Source organism: Protopterus annectens, chromosome 7.part0 (genome assembly GCF_019279795.1).
Source record: "Protopterus annectens isolate FY-2018-M chromosome 7.part0, PAN1.0, whole genome shotgun sequence".
NCBI lineage: Eukaryota > Metazoa > Chordata > Ceratodontiformes > Protopteridae > Protopterus > Protopterus annectens.
Window position 1 is genome coordinate 1,081,571,602 of NC_056739.1, and position 19,494 is coordinate 1,081,591,095.

At 43.3% G+C, this 19,494-nt stretch overlaps 1 protein-coding gene across 1 annotated transcript in view; it reads left to right on the forward strand.

Moving 5' to 3' along the window:
• IQGAP1 (IQ motif containing GTPase activating protein 1) overlaps positions 1–19,494 on the forward strand; it is a 1,927,315-nt gene that overhangs the window by 853,562 nt on the left and 1,054,259 nt on the right. Inside the window, exon 16 of the mRNA XM_044076373.1 lies at positions 15,422–15,512. Within this exon, the coding sequence (XP_043932308.1) occupies positions 15,422–15,512 (91 nt within the window). The remainder of the gene's footprint in view (positions 1–15,421; positions 15,513–19,494) is intronic.

Genomic DNA, 19,494 nt, shown 5'->3' on the forward strand with positions numbered 1-19,494 from the left:
AATCTCTTATTTCCCATTTTCTACATGACGTTAAGGTGTTGGGTCAGCTGATTCCATCTCTTTCTCTCTCGATTCATTACCACTCTCCTACCTTCTTCAGCAGTCATGCCTAGCAGTTGATTACAGGCATCACATATTAATTGTTTGGCAGTGGTGGGATATCCCCACCACATATTAATTGGTTGGCAGTTGGCTTGTAGTGGTCTGGATAGTGAATTTCTGTAGCTTGTGTACAGTGATCACTGAAGGTGGTTTTGTACTCTAAATCAGCCACACAGTGAATATTCAGAGTTCAGATCACAATTGTTTTATTTATTTTGTTAGCTTAGTCAGACAGAGCAGGCAAGCAAGCCATTTGGCTGAGATGTGCCAGGGTAAGGGACTGGTGCATGGAAACCTGACTAAGGCAGACATGATTGCAGCTTTGGTTACAGCTGCATCAGAAAACAGCAATCAGGAGGACAATCAGACTGGCAGTGGAGGTGTACAACACAGAAAATGGACAGCTCAACTTTTCTGCAGAGGACTTAAAAATCCATCTGAAGATAGAGTGACCTGAGTTGGAGGCCAGGCACTTGGAAACAGAAGCAGCAGAGAGACTGAGATGTCTACAGGCTGAGGAGAATCAGAAACTGCTACACCTGGAAGCTGAGGAGAAGGAAAGGCAGAGGCAGCATGAAAAGGAGATGCTGACTCTTCGCCAGAGTCATGGAGGTAATGTGGAACAGAGTAACCGGACCCCAGAAGCTCAAAAGATCAGTAAATTTGTTACGCAATTTACAGAGGGGGATAATTTTGATAGTTTCATTCATATGTTTGAGAGAGTATGTAAACAGTATGATGTTGACCAAAGGCTCTGGGTACGGTTCCTGATCCCCTTACTCCATGGTAAAGTTGTAACTATTTTGTCCAAAATGTCTGACATTGACTATTTTAACTATAATGCTATAAAGAATTGTTTGTTAGAATTTTTTAAGCTAACACCAGAAACTTGTAAGAAAACGTTTTGTGAGCATAGACACAAGGCATATGAAAATGTGTGTGAATATGTTGCTGAATTGAGCACTTATTTTCATAGGTGGGTGAGTAGATGTCAGCTCACCACTTTTGAAGGGCTGGCAGACCTTTATTGAGGGAACAAGCCCTTAGCACTTTGCCTGAGGACATGAGGATCTGGTTAGCTGATGGACAATGTGCTACTTCAGATGAGTTGGGGAAGAAGGGACCCCCAGTACTGCTCATGGGTCTAAAGGAACTCATAGTGAGCAGCCCAGACTGCCCCAGCAAAATCTGCCAGTAGCAGGGGAAGCCACAAGTCCAGGTACACGCCCAGGACCTAGGGTTAAATGTTTTGACTGCAACCATTTGGGCCATGTGGCATACAGATGTCCATGGAGGCAAGGTGGAGAACAAAAGGTGAGAGAAGCCAGTAAGTGGGAAAGACAAAATGCCAACAGTAGGTTGTCTTGAGACAACAGGGGTACCAAACTATCGTACTGCAGATGCCCTGATAGGGAAAGATTTTGAGGAGGCAGTACCATGTGTTCATGCAGTTACACGCAGTCAGGCTAGGAGACAAGCATGCAGGTCTGTTAGCCTGGGGGAGATCCAGTCAGACCGCATACTTGCAGCCAGGACTGGTGAAATGGTTACTTCAGGGAGGGGAGCTATGCTGTAGCAGTGAGACTGAAGGTGAGCCACAGCTGCTTGTGGGTGCTGATGTTCCCTTGGACAGAACTACTGCAAAGGTAGAGGTGAGTAGTAGTACCCAGGCTGACAGTGAGGCACCGCTGTCAGAGGATGTCAGACTTCCTGGGGAAGGGGAGCTGGGAAAGGTTACAAAGACAAAGTTGAGACAGGCTCATCTCTCAGACCCTACATTGCAAGGCTTGAGGCGGGTAGCTAGTGAGGCACCTGATTCTCAAGGGAAGGGGGATCTGTTTACTGGGACAAAGGGTTACTGTATAGAGTGAACCCCTAGGGAGGGCTAGAAGGTGAGAGGATACAACAGTTGGTACTGCCAAGAGCCTACCATCTGGTGCTTCTAGCCATAGCCCATGATATTCCCTTTGCAGGTCATATGGGCATAAAATGTACAAAGAGATGTATTATGCAGAACTACAACTGGCCTGGAATTTCCAGAGATGTAACCGGATACTGCTGGACCTGTGAGCAATGCCAAAAAGTAGGCAAGGTAGGAGACAAGGTGAGAGTTCCTTTGCCTTTGTCTGTGATTGAGGAGCCATTTCAGAGGGTAGCAATGGATATTGTGGGACCTCTGAGTACCCCAAGTTCCACAGGGAAAAAGGATAATCCTAGTGGTAGTAGATTGTTACAAGATACACAGAGGCACTGGCTTTGTCCTCCATTGAGGCAGAAAAGGTGACAAATGCTTTGTTAGAGATTTTCAGTAGGGTATGTTTCCCAAAAGAAATAATGCCTGACAAAAGTACCAATTTCATGTCAGACCTGCTGGCTTGTCTGTGGAAGTACTGTGGAGTGAAGCACCTAAAGACCACCCCTACCATCCCCAGACTAATGGTCTTGTTGAGAGGTTAAACTCTACAATCAAGTCCATGCTACAGGCATTTGCAGACCAGTTTAAGAGGGAGTGGGGCAAATATTGTCCCATCTGTTTGCTTACAGAGAGGTTCCCCAGGAATCCACAGGTTTTCACTCTTTGCGTTCTTGTATGGGCATAAGGTGAGGGGACCTCTAGCTTTAAATTGAGATGAGTGGGAAGGTGAGTGTGAAGCTCCCAAGGAGTCTGTTGTAGCATATGTCCTAAACCTCAGAACAAGGCTCAGGGAACACATGGGCTTGGCCCAGGAGAACCTGGCAGAAGCCCAACAACAGAAAAAGGTATGGTGTGACAGGAATGCTTGAGTTAGAGAGCATGCTGTAGGGCAGCAAGTAATGGTTCTCATTCCTGTCAGACATAAACTGCAAGCAGCTTGGGAGGAACCGTACAAGGTGGTAAGAAAGATAAGTGATGTTAAGTACATGGTAGAACTACTAGGCTGGAGGCAGGGGCACAAACTGTACCATGTTAACATGATGAAACCTTACCATGATAGGGAGGCCCTTGTGCTGAGTATTTGCAGTGGATTGCAGGAGGAGTCTGAGGGAGATCTGATGACTGATCTCAGAGGGGCTCAAACTGACACCTCAGTGGAAGGGGCAGTAGTGTCCCAGCAGCTGTCTCCTACGCAGGTTCGAGAAATCCAAACAGTGTTGCAGGAGTTGGGGACATGTCCACTGGGAAACCATGGTGCACGCACCTGGTGCAGCACCAGGTGGATATAGGACCCCAAAGGTCTATTAGGCAGGCCCCTTATAAGGTGCCTTAGAGAGGCAAACAGACTCTGAGGGAGGAGATAGAGGAAATGTTGGAACTAGGGGTAATTTGAGTCCAACAGTCCCTGGCCTCGCCAGTGGTGCTGGTGCCAAAGAAGGATGGCAGCACCAGTTTCTGTGTGGACTACAGGAAATGAAATAGTCACACAGAGTCAGATGCTTACCCCATGCCTAGGACAGGTGAGGCCCTAGAGCAGCTGGGTGAGGCTAAGTATCTTAAAACCATTGATCTTACCAAGGGTTACCGTCAGGTGCCCTTGACTCCCTGTGCTAGAGAGAAGTCAGCCTTTGTGACTCCTTTTGGCTTGTATGAGTTCCTTTTGGGATGAAAAATGCCCCAGCAACTTTCCAGAAGCTGATAGATCATATCCTAGCAGGAACAGGAGGGTTTGCCCTTGCTTACCTAGATGATCTTGCCATCTACAACCATTCCTGGCAAGAGCACATTCAACATGCCAGGGAGGTGCTGGGCAGACTACAGAAGGCAGGGTTGACCATTAAGCCCAGCAAATGTCAGGTGGGTATGGCAGAGGTCTCCTACCTGAGACATAGAGTGGGCAGTAGTAAGATCAGTCCAGAATCTGCCAAAGTGGAAGCCATTCAGGCATGGGCTCCATCTGTTGCCAAAACGCAGGTGAGCGTATTCTTAGGGATAGCAGGGTTCTACAGAAAGTTCATCCCCAGTTATAGTACCATAGCTGCTCCCCTCACAGACCTAACAAGGAAAAATAGGCCAGGTAAGGTAGTGTGGACCCCAGCATGTGAGCAGGCATTCCAGAAGCTTAAAGAAGCTTTGGGGAGGACCCTCTGTGTTAGCCAGTCCAGATTACAGCAAATAATTTGTTGTGCAGGTGGATGCTTCGTACCATGCGGTGGGGGCTCTACTTAGCCGGATTACTTCAGAGGGAGAACAACACCCAATGGTTTATCTCAGTCATAGGCTTTATCCCAGAGAGGAATTCTATACAACTGTAGAAAATGAATGTCTAACCATAGTGTGGGCACTGCAAAAACTTCAGCCTTATCTGTATGGAAGAAAATTCACTGTAGTGACAGATCACAATCACCTAACATGGTTAAATAGAGACAGCTAGCAAAATGCCAAGTTGCTAAGATGGAGCCTAGGGTTGCAAGCATGTGATGTCAGTGCAGCACCGCAGTGGGAGTTGCAATGCCAATGCCGATGGCCTCTCAAGACAGGGAATGGGGTAAGGTATACTCAGATAGACCTATCCATCTCAAGCAACGTTTCTCAATGGTCACTTGAAAAACTAGCTTGAGTTCTCCCGGGTAGGGGGGGGGGGGATATGTGAAGGCTGCCAGCCTAACTAGATAGTTTTGTAGATAGTTCTGTCATTTGTAAATATTAATACAAGTCACAGGCTTATTCTCTTAAATGGAAGAAAATGGTGTTAAATGTTGAATGTCAAAAATGTTAACAGTGCACTCTGCTGTAAGAAAGCTGATAAGTCAAGCATTGTGTGACTGTTTGATCTCAAACTTGGAGCCATGGTGTCTGAACCAGCAGATTTTCTATTGTTTTGAGACCAGAGTTAATTGCTAGATTTTACATATATAATGTCTTTAATTACTGTGGTTTCTGACCAGGTGCAAGATCAAAGCTATGTTAAACTCTGAGTTTCTGTTAGCCTGTGAAACCAGAGAATTGTTAAGAATGATGTAATCTAAAATGACGAACACAGTTGAGTGAAAGCAAGTCACCTTTATCAAACACAGAGCTTTCGGGATAACTCCCTTTATCAATGATTAACACAAGGTGCAATTAAACTCAGCTTTAAATACACCCACATCTCATCACATGACTTGCAGCCAAAGTCATATGACAGACTACATTAACATTTAATACATTTTTACCAAATAAAATAATAATTAGACACTTCTATCATACATATATCTATAATAATTAAAATATGCATTATCTTAGCACTCTATATCCATTCACTCAATATCCAAACTTTCCTTTTAATATCTAAAAATATCTAAAATTGTATATGTATATGTGTATATATATATATATATATATATATATATATATATATATATATATATATATATATATACGACTTAAATATTATATTTTACCATTGAAAACTTTTTCCATAAAAATTCAAATTTAAAAACTTCATTTCAAAAACCACATTCTCAAGGGGTGATCACTTCAAAATTTTATGCTGTAACCTTATCAAAATTGGTTTTAGTGAAACAGCTGCATTTAGTCCAGGTTCAGTATCTGCTGACAGTCATACTATCCATTCATATTCCCTCACCTCTAGTTGATTGCACATATCACCCCCTCTTAATGGTTTAGTTAGCATGTCTATAACTCTAAACTTAAAAATATGTGCATTACCATGTTCTTTTATATGCTTATACAAAACATTTGTATCACATTGTCTTCTTATACTAGACTTATGTTTTTCTGTGTTGATGTCAGAACTATTCTACTGTATTATTTTAAGCATTTTCCTGTGTTCTCCGCACTGTTGACTAGCACTGTGTAGTAAGAAGTATTGTCTTGTGTTTTTTTTATTATTAAATATTTTAAACCTTTCAACTGTGGCTGTTTTATGTAGAGATAATTTAAGCTCTAGAGTATGTTGCATGTATATAATGATACTGGCCAAGCCACTCCAATAGCTTTAGCCCAGGGTCACACTATTTGGATAATAATATTGCACAGTAATAATTGGACACCCTTTGGTAAGGGCCTTATTAGTAGCTGATATTAGTGGTTGGTGGCAGTTGGTAATACCATATAGACTGGCAGGAAGGGGCATAGCTGGAGAACCTGTGCCAGCCTACCCCAAGAGTGACTGTGTGTTTGTATATAACTCGTATCTTAGTGTGTGTGTGTCAGCTAGTTGGACAGGTACACGAAGCACTGGTTGGACAGAGAGGGTGCTGGAGGTTTTAGCTTGACCACTAGGCTGAGATCTGTACTCTATAGCTGTGCCAGTGGGGAGTCTTATTGGAGATCTAGAGAGAAAGGGAGAAACCAAATCCAGACGGACTGTGATCTCTGTGTGCTCTTAAGGAAAACAGTACTTTACTGTGTGTGTGTGTGTATTTGTTATCCTTCCCAATGTGTAAGCCCCTCACTGGTGTTAGTGGTGAGGATTGAGGCTTCTTGATTACTGGGCCATTGCACGGGCGTCATATGACATTTAATAAAGAGTTGAAGGAATTTATTTGGGGAAGAGGGCAGGAGTTAAATTGATTCTTCATGTAGAACAAGGTGGTTTTAGGATTACCTGGTTTGAATGGGTACTTTGAAGCTGTGCAGTTAAGTCATATATATGACTGATGCCGAAGGTTGTAAATAAAAGTGGGAACTGGGGGGGGGGGTGAGAGAGAAGAGGGTTTTGGATGCAAGTAACATCATCATCATCATCATAATCAATCCCTTATTTCCCATTTTCTACATGGGGTTAAGGTGTTGAGTCAACTGTTTCCCTCTCTGTCTTGATTCATTACCACTTTCCTACCTTTTTCAGCAGTCATGCCTGGGAGTTGCATGTGTTCTTTCACACAGTCCATCCATTTCTTTGATGGATACTCTTATTTCCTCTTGACTTCTTCCGGCCTGTTTCAAATCTTATTCACCAGATTGTCTTCTGCTTTCCTGTACATGTGCTCAAATCACTGTAATGTGGTCTCTCTAACCTAAATACAATTGTAGCTACTTGGGCTTCTGCTCTGGTATCCTCATTTCTTCATCTGCCCCTCCGGGTACATAGTACTACCTGTATTGTACTACCTGTATTGGGTACTTGATTTCTATCACCTCTAGCTTGCTTAACTGATATGTCTTTACTGCCCAGATTTCTTTGACTGTTTTGTTCACCTTACTTTTCAGCTTCTTTGGCATTCTTCTATAACACACTACCTCTGACAGACACTGCCAGGTTGGCTGCAGTTCCTCTGATTCTGACTTTGACCTTAAGAATAGTGATGATAATATAGACTAATATATCCATAAATTAGCAGAAAGTAGTCTAAAAACTAAGCCAGTGCAGGAATGGACAACGGAATGTTTACCAATAGGGATATCAGGAAACAGGAGTGTACAAAACAGACAAGTAGGGACTGGAATTTGAGGAAATTAGTGATGCTGCAGTAGCGTTGTCACCTCATAGCAAGATGTTGTTGCGTTCGATTCTCAGCTAGAGCGTCTTCTGTGTGGAGGCATGCATGAATGGGCATGCCTTCATTGAAGGTTGTGCATTAGGGCTGGTAACTCGGCACGTAAAAATCCACTACCAAACATTAGCGGACCGGAGTTCCGGTGTGGCGACCCGTAACGGGGATAAGCCGAAAGAGAGTAAATGAACCAAGGTACTGTAAGCAAATAATTGGGGAAGGAGGAGTAATATGGAGTGAGATGAGGCTAAGCAGGAGTTTGGACTGCAACTTAAACATTGCCTCCCATATTGGGACTATGTAACATAGTATAAGGAAATCAAAGGGGATACGGGAGTACTAGGTGAAGGAATAGTTTTTTATTCAGGCATGTCCCAAGGGTCAGCTCCCAGTGTTCTCTCCTGTCTGTCTGATGTATCTGGGCATCTTGGGGCAATGTAGAAATTGCCTCATGTACACAGACAACCCTCTCCTCCTACCACCCAACACTACAGCCTGTGAGAGATGCGCTTATCTAGCCAAACTGGAGATAAAGCTCTCTTCAACCAAGACTGAACTTGACAGTCAAGAGGAGAAGGTAAACACTTGCACCACACCACACTCATATAGTCTCACTAAATCTACACCAAAATCCACACATAGAAACACAAAAACATTTGCGGAGGCTCTCCGTAGTAATCTGCTCAAGCAACAGAGACCTCCAAAGCAGAAACGCAAGCAACCTCCACCCCCCCCCAACACAACCCAAATGACACAGCCTGCAGACTCAGTGTGCCATTCAACCACATCCAATATGGCAAAACAATGTACCCAACACACTAGTCATAGGTGACTCTGTAGTTGGGCACACTGATGTCCCACTCACCAGGCTAAACAAGGAGAAGGTTACTGTCAGCTGCCTGTCTTTTGACAGGATCCGCCACATAACCCACGCACTCAGGTCACTCCACAACAAGTACAAATATGACACTGTCATTGTCCATGTTGGTGTGAATGACCTGAGACGTACCTCCCTGGACTACCATGTATGACCCTAGCCCTGAGTAGCATTCTGCCATCACCCAGAATGATACCGCAGTACAAGGACAAAATGATTGACTTCAACAATTGGCTAAGCATTTGGTGTCATTCTAAAGCAGGGGTGTCCAACCTTTTCAGTTGCAAGGGCCGCATTGAGTCAACAGAAATGGTCTGGGGGCAAACGGCAAGTGAGGACCAAAAAAAAAAAAAAAAAAACACAACGCATCACATAAACTAAAGAGCAAAAGACCCCAGGTTTATGCGGCAAAGTCAGCCCACTGGCTGTATTGTAGGTGAATTTGAACAATAAATAAATTAATAAATGCATAATATTTGCTCTAAAATTCAATATCTCATTCTAATTATTAAAAAAACAGTTAAATCTAACATCTTAGTTTATTCCCATGTCTTCACACCACAGAAATACACATATTGCAGGTTAAATTACATACAAAAATACAAGTCATTTCACAGTGCAGTTTTTCTGTTACATATTTTACAAAGCTAACAAATGTGTTATCAAACCAGAAATAAAAGTATGTCTCTATCCTGGCAACACAGGCCCATGCAGGAAAATGAGCTGTTTTTGCTTAAACTTAAAGCCATGGTGCAGCTAAGTGTTGCATCACTGGCCCAGTCCCATCTATCCTCCTATGAAGGTCTTTCATTCCACGCTATTATATTTTAAAATTTACAGGCTCTGTGTTAGTAGTGCATAGATAGAGTTTTCTTGCAGTTTTAATATCTATCTAGGTTACCTACTCAATGCCAACATTTTTCTGTACATTTCTGTAGAACACTTGCATTCTAAAAGCTGAACTTAACTTTGTATATGCTTCTGTGTGTATGCTTCAGAATAATGCATGGCTGTATTGGGATAGAACTGTGGTAGAAAAAGCACTACTAGCTTATTATTCTCCATACATTATGCATAGGTCTGGGCTGTTTGGATATCTCCAGGTTATTTTCCCATCTAACCTGACATTTTTCTATGCAGGCAAGTGAAATTTATTAATACACCAGAGACAGTACATATGTAAAATCACAAGGTTTATTTAAGTGAGACATAAACCAAAACTTCAGTCCACATGACTTTGCAGCTTCAAAACAAGACCGAGTACCTTAACTGCTTCTCAATAGCAAGGTTCAGTTCACACAGCACAATTCAGGAAAAATGAAGTCTTTTAACACACTCCAAAGCCCAGGGTAGCAGCCCTTTCCCAGACCCAACTTTCAGCTCAAAGAAAAAACATCCACACATTTAAATCAACAGGTAGCCCCCAAATGAGATGTCACTTGATGCTTCCAAGCTTTCATTAAAGCACTACTAACGGACATCACAGAGTGAAACAGCTGTGCCTTACTGTCCCTGATCACGACTGGTGTAGCTTCCCAAATGCAACGGCACATCTGTGTTACAAAATGTATCACAAAGCATACTAGTGCAACCCTAATTTAACGTTATAACCTTGCCATACACTGCAGAATCCGAAACGCTCCTGTTGAAATAATTGCCTTCACTAATTTACGTCTACACATCAAATGCACTCCTTAGCTTACCTTTTGCTATGTTGTAGTGTAGTCAGTGTGTACTGTACTCCGAAATAAAATAAATCCTCTCTCCACGATCTCGCTCCTTCCTTCAGCTTTACCAGAACTATAAAAAACGACCGAACGGTGTTTTCGCCCATGCGCATACCAGCGGAAAGACGCTGGTATGAAAAAAACATAAAAAAAAGAAAGTTGGCGCTTACGCAGAACAGCAAAAGTACGTGGACGTGTAAACACACGGAAAAAAAGTAAAATTAAATTTAAATTTAAGGGTCGCGGGCCGCATGGAAGAGCTCTGAGGGCCGCATGCGGGCCGCGGGTTGGTCACTCCTGTTCTAAAGGGATCCAGTATCTGTCTGCCTGGGATGACATGGTCGACAGACCACGATGCTTTGCCAGAGATGGCCTACACCTGTCACCCCTGGGATTCTGGATACTGGCTAAGGTTCTTGCCGCCCCTATAGTGCCTTTTTAGGAAAGGTTCAAATGACAAATTCACCACCATAACAGGAACAGGCAAGCAAAAACTGAGGGTGATGCTACTCGATGATAGAAGTCTAAATCTCAAAATGCACTCACTCGAGGCACTCCTTAAAATGGAGAACATTGATATCTGTGCAGTGACTGAGACCTGGTTCAAGGCTCCAGAGAGCACCCCTGCACTACCAGGCTAAAACTCATACCACACTTTTTGTCCATGTAACCTGGACCGGAACACCAAAGGCGGAGGTGTGTCCATATTCCGTAAGGATATGCATACCTCCAGTCTAGTTGCTCAGCATAATGCAGCCGAGGTTATCCAAGTGCAACTAACTCTGGGCAAAACTGCAATCCAAATTGTAGCTTGCTACAGATCCCCCATCATGCCCCAGGATTCCCACTCCTCTTTTCTTGATGTACTGGAATATATTGGGGTTCAACCAAACAGCCTAATAATGGGTGATTTCAACTACCCCACCATTAACTGGGAAAATTACTCATGTACCAACTCCTTCGCTCAACGCTTTCTGGAATTCATAAACTCCAGTGCCCTGGATCAACTTATCCACACCCCCACCAGGGGCAACAATATCCTAGATCTAGTCATTACCAACATGAGTGACCAGTGTTCCACACCTGAAGTCAACGCATCATTGGTCCGAACCGACCATAAGCTAAATACCCCAGATATCCACATCCTGCTTCCACCCCTCATTAAGGAAACCACGGTAAAAAATTTCTCCAAAGCCAACTTCATGCTTCTTAAGACAGAAGTGGTGAACTTCATGACATCCATGCAGATGGACAATACAGTTACGACTACTGAATCCTACACAATTGCACTTTATAAGCACTTAACACGAGTGCATGGATCGTGCTATCCCAAACAGAGCCAAGACTCTATCCTCCAAAAAAAGGAAGCCAATCTGGTGGTCCCCTGCCATAAACAAACTGTACAACAGAAGGAAGAAACTGTTGCAAAAGAGAGTAATATCCCATGAGTGGAGGAGCTCCCTGGTCAGCCTCAGTAAGAAGCTGGATCCCTGATAAAATCCTCCAAAGCTAGTTACGAAAACAAAACCGCCACTGATTCTAGAGACCACCACAAAGCATTCTATAGCTATGTCAAGATTCTCAATGGCAACACTCAGTTCTGCTCTGAGTTGCAGCAAAATGGCAGTAAATATGCAGACCCAACTGATATTGCCAACATCTTGGCAGATAGGTTCAGTGCTAACTTTACCCCCCCTCACCCCCTAAAGAGCCCATCTCTATACCAGAAGAATGCAAAGTTCCTGTAGTCATGGCTGCACAGGTAAAAACCACACTCACCAAAGCCAAGAACACAGCATCCATGGGACCAGACAACATCCCAGGCTGCATTCTACACAAACTACAGAACGAGCTGGCACCCCACCTAAGTACCATGTTCAGTCATAGCCTCACCTCAGGCTTTGTGCCCGCTGAATGGCGCACAGCGATGGTTATCCCACTCCACAAGGGGGGAGCCACCATGGACCCCGGGAACTACCACTCCATTAGCCTGACGAGCCTGGTCTGCAAGGCCATGGAATGTATCATCGTGGAACTTATAAACAAAGACATTGGTAATCTCCAAACTCTAGACCCCACCCAGTTTGGGTTTGTAAAAGGCATATCATGTCTCCTAAACCTGATAGACTTCTTTGAAGCAGTCACCAAAGCTGTAGACGAGGGTAAGGTGGTTCAAACAGCCTATCTAGATCTTGCCAAGGCTTTCGGCATCATCCCCCACTCTGGAATTATAGATAAACTCACTAAACTAGGTATACATCCCTATGTCACAAGATGGATTGCCAACTGGCTCACTGACAGAACCCACACTGTGAAAGTAGCAGACTCCAAATACGACTTCAGACTAGTGACAAGTGGAGTACCACAGGGTTCAGTTCTGGGTCCTCTCCTGTTTGGTATCTACTTCTCTGAAGTACAGGCTAACACAGAAGATCTTTGGCTAACGAAGTTCACAGATGACTGCAAACTAGGAGCCATAATCAAACGATGTGGACATCCTACAAAAGGGCCTCACCGAGACAGATGCCTGGTGTCAAAGCCATGGCCTCAAGCTCAATGCCAAAAAGTGCATTGTCATCCCCCTTGGTAAACTCTTTACCCATGAACTACAACATAGACGGTAGTATACTTAACACTGAAAGTGTGATGAGACCTTGGGACACAGGTGGACAAGTAGTCTCTCCTTTGATAATCACATTGCCAAAGTAGTCAGGAAATCCTTCTACAGGGCAGACCTCATCACAAAAGGTTTCTCATCCAGAAAAAGAAGTCATTGTTCCCCTCTCATCATCACTCATTAGACCCATTATAGATACAACACCCCTTTTGGTATGTACCTCACAAGACATCTACAACAACTGGAAAGGCTGCAGAAATACCTCACAAAGAGGATTACCGGTCTCAAACAGATGCCCTACGCAGACCGTCTCAAAAAACTCCAGCTTTACTCTGTTGCATATCGTCTACTCAGAGGTGATCGCTGCCTAACATACAGAGCTATGTCATACCCAGAGCTGTTGGACATGCTCCACTTAAAGAAGTCCAAATCCCTCTGAGCTACATGCTCTAGGGACCTAAACCTTGTCACCACAATAAACAGAACATGCCGGAGGGATAGATTCCTGTCTCAGAGACTTCCCATACTCTGGAATAAACTACCTATCTATATCAAACAAAGCTCGTTATTACTGCAAGAAAAATCTTGATGATTGGATGGGAAATAGGAAATTCACTCCAGGGATCACCTTTGTGGCTCTGCTCGACAGTGGCACAGGAAAATAATTTTCTTGGGTGGCAAAAGCCAGGGTACCTTTTTGGCTGGGCTTGTATAGGCCCTAGGGCCGATAGCCTAGTACCTACCTATGAACCACCAGTGGCTGAGTCTTTAGTTGAATGAGAACAGAAGATGGTGTTTAAATGATAGGTAAAGATTATAAAATACTTGCATGATGAGGCCATCAGAGGAGGCTGGAAAAGAGAACAGAAAGGCAGTTTACAAAGGGAACAGTAAGAAGAAATCTGTATGGCTTTAAGTATGTAGCGGTGTTCACTTGGGGTACAAAAATACTTTGCAGACAAGAGGATTTTCCTCGGGTAGATAACAAGTGATGGAGTTGTGTTGGAGAAGAGAGAGGTAATTAGGAACGTGTTTTGGAACAGGTTGACAGATTTTAAAAATTCCTTAGAGTATTTTGACAGAAATGTTGGGAGAACAAATGGTAAAGGCTGGAATAATGAATTTTTTACATTCTGTAGAAAAGAAAGTAGTAAGGCAGCATGATGTGAACTTCAATTGCAGGAAAAGACTTGTTAGGTGACCGCTATTAAGACTTTTTTATATAGAGGTTGTTGAATCTGGTATTCAGAGAAAGTTGTGCAGTGCAGACTGGGGAGGAATTGCTTGTAAATTGAAAGAGTCGGAAATTTGCTGCAGTTTTGTTTTTCATACGGAGACACACACACACACACACACACACACACACACACACACACACACACACACACACACACACTTACCCTAGCAGGTTTTGTCATTTAAAACTGCATTCAGACTGATAAAAAATGGAAGTATGTATTTCAGCTGCTAATGTATGCCACTAAATTTACAAAATTTAGAATGGCTGCCTGGAAATGTTTATACGTTTGTTTACACTGGCTAGGCTGCGAAGGATGTTACTTCATTTGTATAGTACACACTGGGGATGTGATGCTGGTACCTGTGAGAACACTGCAGCATATGTTTTGGTCTTTCCAAAGAATGAATACGTTAAATTGAAGTTTCAGCAGTGAGTTATCTGAGAGAACTACATGTTGTTGAACTGGAGGGTCACACTATATTGGAGTATTTCTAGGTCCGATTTAAGAAAAGCGCATCCACAGTAATATCAGTATCCTTGCAGAATCTGGAGATTTTGCAAGTTCTGTGAAAGCTTGGATTTGGCTGTTTGAAACCTTACCATGTAATTTATTTAGGGGAATTCCATGTCATGTGATATTTTTGTAGCCGTAAAGAATTTTGTTTTTGTGAACTCAGGCCTGCAACAAACAGCTTCCCATGGCTCTGTGGTAAGAACTATGCACTCCTGAGAGCTTCACACAATCCAAGGGCTCAGATCTTTGTCTCATTCTACTGGTGAAATTAGGCAGTACCTCTCTGCCATAGTATTAGAACGGTGCTGTATTGCTATTGTTAGTAGGAATACAGGAGCTGATGTCAGTTTTGCTTTGCTTAGAACAAAAATTAACAAATATCACAGACGTACTCAGTTACTTGAAGTGTCTCTCTGTGGTTTTCAGAATCTGCATGTTTAATATTTGGTATGTTTGTTTTACAAAGACAGTATCAATGAAGCAAAACAAAATGATTCTGTTTGTGTGAAAAAAAATGCAGACAATTTATTAACACTTGTCAAGTCTGATGCCAACTTTTCTCACCTCACAGAAGTTTGTCAAATGATTCCTGTTACGAGCTGGGTTTGCAGTAATTGTACAACAATCAGCTGCAGAGTGAAAGGCTGCTTTTCATGTAATTGACATTCATTTATCTCCCACCACTTTTTGGTTATTTTTTTATTTTTTTTACTATTTTGTTAGGTCTGAGACAGATGGGTTTAGTGTGGGTTTCCTTCCTTTAGTTTTAAATGTGGTTGCCAGTGATAGTACTCATTTATTGTTTTTCTGAAGTACATACTTGTTGGCATTGCTAATGTCATTATTTTATTTTTTTGCTGTTTTCATATTTGTTTGTTCATTAGTAATTTCATTGATAATTTGTATTGGCATGTTCATTTTTGTCTAGGATACCCAAGATGAGTCAGCGGTTCTGTGGCTTGATGAGATTCAGGATGGGATCTGGAGGTCCAACAAGGAGACTGAGGAGGCTGAGAAATGTAGGTGTTTAGCTATGTGGTGCGTGTGTGTACAGATAGAGAGCATTTTTTAAAAACTCTGTGTAAACAAAGTCAATATAGTATTGTGGTTTAAGTCACCGAGTTACAAAGCTGGAGAGCTGATTTTGATCCATCCCCTGCTTGTGTATTTTGTACTTGTGTACATCCTAGTGATCTTAAGGTTGTTGGCTCATAGGTGATAACATTGGGCACCTGCAATATTGTTAGAGTACTGTTATCCGTTCCTTTGCAATTCCACTGAATCCCGATGTTCATCGTGTTTCACTGTTGCAGTCATGAATGTAGGGTGTTCTCCCCTGCCGGCAGGCAGCCCTCGGTCGGCCAGAATCCCAAAGTCTGGGTCCGGCGTTGGCTGTTCAACCATGCTCCCTGACGTCAGAGCGCCAGGAGTATAAAGCTGACAGCCGACGCCATCTTCTCCAGTCTTTCTTGCCGTGCAGTGATAGCAGTTCGCAAGTGCCGGTCGGCTGACTCCTGACGATTTTTCCTGATAAACTTCAGTCCGAAGATTTTCTTCTCCATTCAAAGCTAAGTACCCCGTTGGGGAAACTTTTTCTTGCTCCTCTCCGATGTCAGAAAAAGTTAATAATTGCATTTCATGTGGGAAACAAATACCTCATAAGGATGTTCATTCTTACTGTATTCCATGCTTAGGCCCTGACCACGACGGAGCTAGTTGTCGGTTTTGTGCTAGATTCAATCAACGTACAATTAAGCGAAGGTACGATTTTGCTTTTCATTACTTCGGTAGGCGTTTTAACTACAAAATGTCAGATACGGTTCCAGCTACCGGAGTTCACAAACGTCGCAAGGATAAAGACAGGCTTCCGAGGTCCAAATCTGATGATAGCGCACAAGCGGAGCCAGCTTCAGGTTCGGCCGTCGTCATTGAGGCGCTTTTGCAGCCCCTGTCGTCGGCCATTTCAGAACTGATGGCTGAAACGGACTCTCATGAGGAGCCAACCAGGCCTTTAAATATTTCGATTGCAGGACCTTCAGACAATGCTCCTTCGGATGGGTCCGAAGCCGCTGTGCAGGTACCGGCTTCCGAAGGGGTTTTTAGGCCTACTCAGCTCCTAATAAAGGCAAAGCCAAAGACAAAGGCAAAGACTCCTTCTAAATCAAAGACTGCAACACAGGCCTCTTTTGAACCGGCTCCCAAGTCACAGAAACAGTTACTCAAGATGGCGGAGGATTTACTTACTATGATTAGGGGTTCTCATCCCCCTCCAGATAAAAGGCCAAGGCAGGATGTTTATTATGATTCTTCTGATCAGGCCTCTGTTTCCTCAGTTTCTTCTTCTGACCAGGAATATTCTTTCCGTCCTTATGAGGATTCTGATGCTGAGGAATCTATTCCTTCAGCTTCTCCCCCTGAGGATTTCTCTTTTGGGGAAACTTTGCATGAAATGAGGGAAAATTTCCACTAGGAAGGACAGGAGTATTCGTAATCTAAGAAAAGACTAAGGGATTTTCTTCTTCCCCAACATAGACCCCTGGCTATTGCTCCTGTTTTGGATATTGTGGATGATGCCTTTTCGGAGGCTAACTTAACCCCTGACTCCTTTCCTCCTGCTCCTGTTAAGCCTGATAGATATTACAGGGTTCCTGATTCCCACCAGTTTTTATACAAGAACCCTTCTGCTGACCCTGAAACCATTTCTCAGGGTCCTAAGGGAGTTAAGGGCGCTTCTGCCAAAAATCCCATTCCTACTGAAAAGGATTCTCGATCCTTAGAAAGATGGGGCAAAAAGGTGTACACTTCTGCTACTTTGTCTATTAGGGCTTTAAACTGTCAGTTTCATATGCTGAAATACCAGCAATTTCTCTTGTCTGTTTTAAAACAAAAGCTTTCTTCCATTTCTGCCTGTGTAGATAAGGAATTACATGACTTATTGCATGCCACTGAACAAGTTGGGAAGCATGGTTTACACTGTGGATTTGATGCCGTAGAGGCTTCTTGTAGGGCTGCGACCTCTGGCACAGTCATTAGAAGGCATGCATGGCTAAAGGAACAAAATTTGCCTGAACAAGTAAAGGCTAAATTATTGGATGCTCCTGTTCAACGTAATGTTTTGTTTGGATCAAAAGCTGAAGAGGTGATTAAAAAGATGGAGGATAAGGCGAAATCCATGCAAACAGTTAGATTTCTTACAAGTACAGCCACCTAGATTTGGCAGGAATTGGCCTTCAAAAAATTGGTCCTTTCCCTCTTCAGACAGGCCTCAGAGGAGTAGATATAGACGCTCCAGAGGAAGGCCTCAAACTCAAGCCTCTTGTAGACCAAGACAGTGGACTGCTTCCACCCCTAGGGGAGGAGAGGACAGGTCACAAACTCAAAGGAAACAAACTCAATGACTCCCTCTGTTGGGCTACAGGAACTTCTTGCCTGGAAGCCCCTCTCGGAGGAAAACTCTCTCTTTTTTATCAAAATTGGACTCGAATAACCCAAGACAAGTGGGTTTTGGATGTGATTTTAAGAGGTTACAAATTCCGTTTTCATACCTTGCCAAGGACAAGTGGATGGCCAGACCTTCCAAAGCATCAATGGACGGAGGCCTTAAACCAGGTGGAAGCTCTTTTGGCTATGAATGCCATAGAACTGGTTCCACTTTCAGAGATGGGAAAAGGTTTTTACTCAAGGCTCTTTCTAGTTCCAAGGAAGCAAAACTCATGGAGACCCATACTGGATCTGTCTGTCTTGAACACCTTTTTAGAGATTCCAAAATTCAAGATGCTTACTCTACAGCAGCTACTTCCAATGCTGTCCAAGGATTCATGGATGGTAACTTTGGATTTGAAGGAGGCATATCTACACATTCCCATCAGGCAGGATCGCAGAAAATACCTCAGGTTCAAAGCCGGATCGAGGCACTTTCAATTCTCTGCGCTGCCCTTTGGATTGTCTACTGTGCCCAGGGTCTTCACCAAATGCCTGGCTCCAGTAGTAGCTTACTGCAGACTCAAGGGAATTCAAATTTACCCGTATCTGGACGATTGTCTAATTCAGGCAGACAGCAAGGATGTCTTACTCCAGCATCTGGAATTTGTACAGAACCTCCTCAAGTTCCTGGGATTCTCTGTAAACATAAAAAAGTCAAATTTGACACCATCACAACACATAACTTTTCTGGGTGCTCTTCTAAACACTACAACCCAGATGGCATTTCTGACATCCAAAAAACAATTACAGCTGGCTTCAACTTTCAAAACCTTGGCAACTTTAACTCAACTATCTGCAAGGAAATTCCTGCAGGCTTTGGGTTACATGGCCTCCTGCATCCTTCTCGTACCATATGCAAGACTACACATGAGGAAAATACAGTGGTACCTAAAAAGTGTTTGGTCTCAGCATTGCCACAGTTTAGACATACTGATCTCTGTCCTTCCTTGCCTTCAAAAGGAATTTCTTTGGTGGTCCAGGGCATGTGCCCTAAACAAAGGGAAACCCTTCTGTCTGCCTCCTGCCACTCAGATTCTAACCACGGACGCCTCGGATTATGCTTGGGGAGCCCATTTTCAGGGCAGCTGTCTGCAGGGCCTTTGAACAAAGGATCAGAAGCACCTGCATATCAATTTAAAGGAAATGTTAGCCGTTCAGAAAGCTCTATTGGCCTTCAGGAATCTTTTACAACCAGGACAACTACTAATACGGACAGACAACACCACAGTTATGTGGTACATAAACAAGCAAGGGGGATCTCATTCCTACCCCCTTTGCAGACTAGCAATGGATCCATGGAACACAGCTTTAGCTTACAATCTGGATCTTCAAGCTCAGTTCCTGCCAGGTAAACAAAACTTCCTGGCAGACAGTCTGAGCAGAAACCTTTCGGATCCACACGAATGGATGCTGGACACCAAAATATTCAGGATGATAACAGCAGTCTGGGGATGTCTTCACATAGACCTCTTTGCATCCCATCTCATTCATCAACTACAGAATTTTTGCACCAGAGCT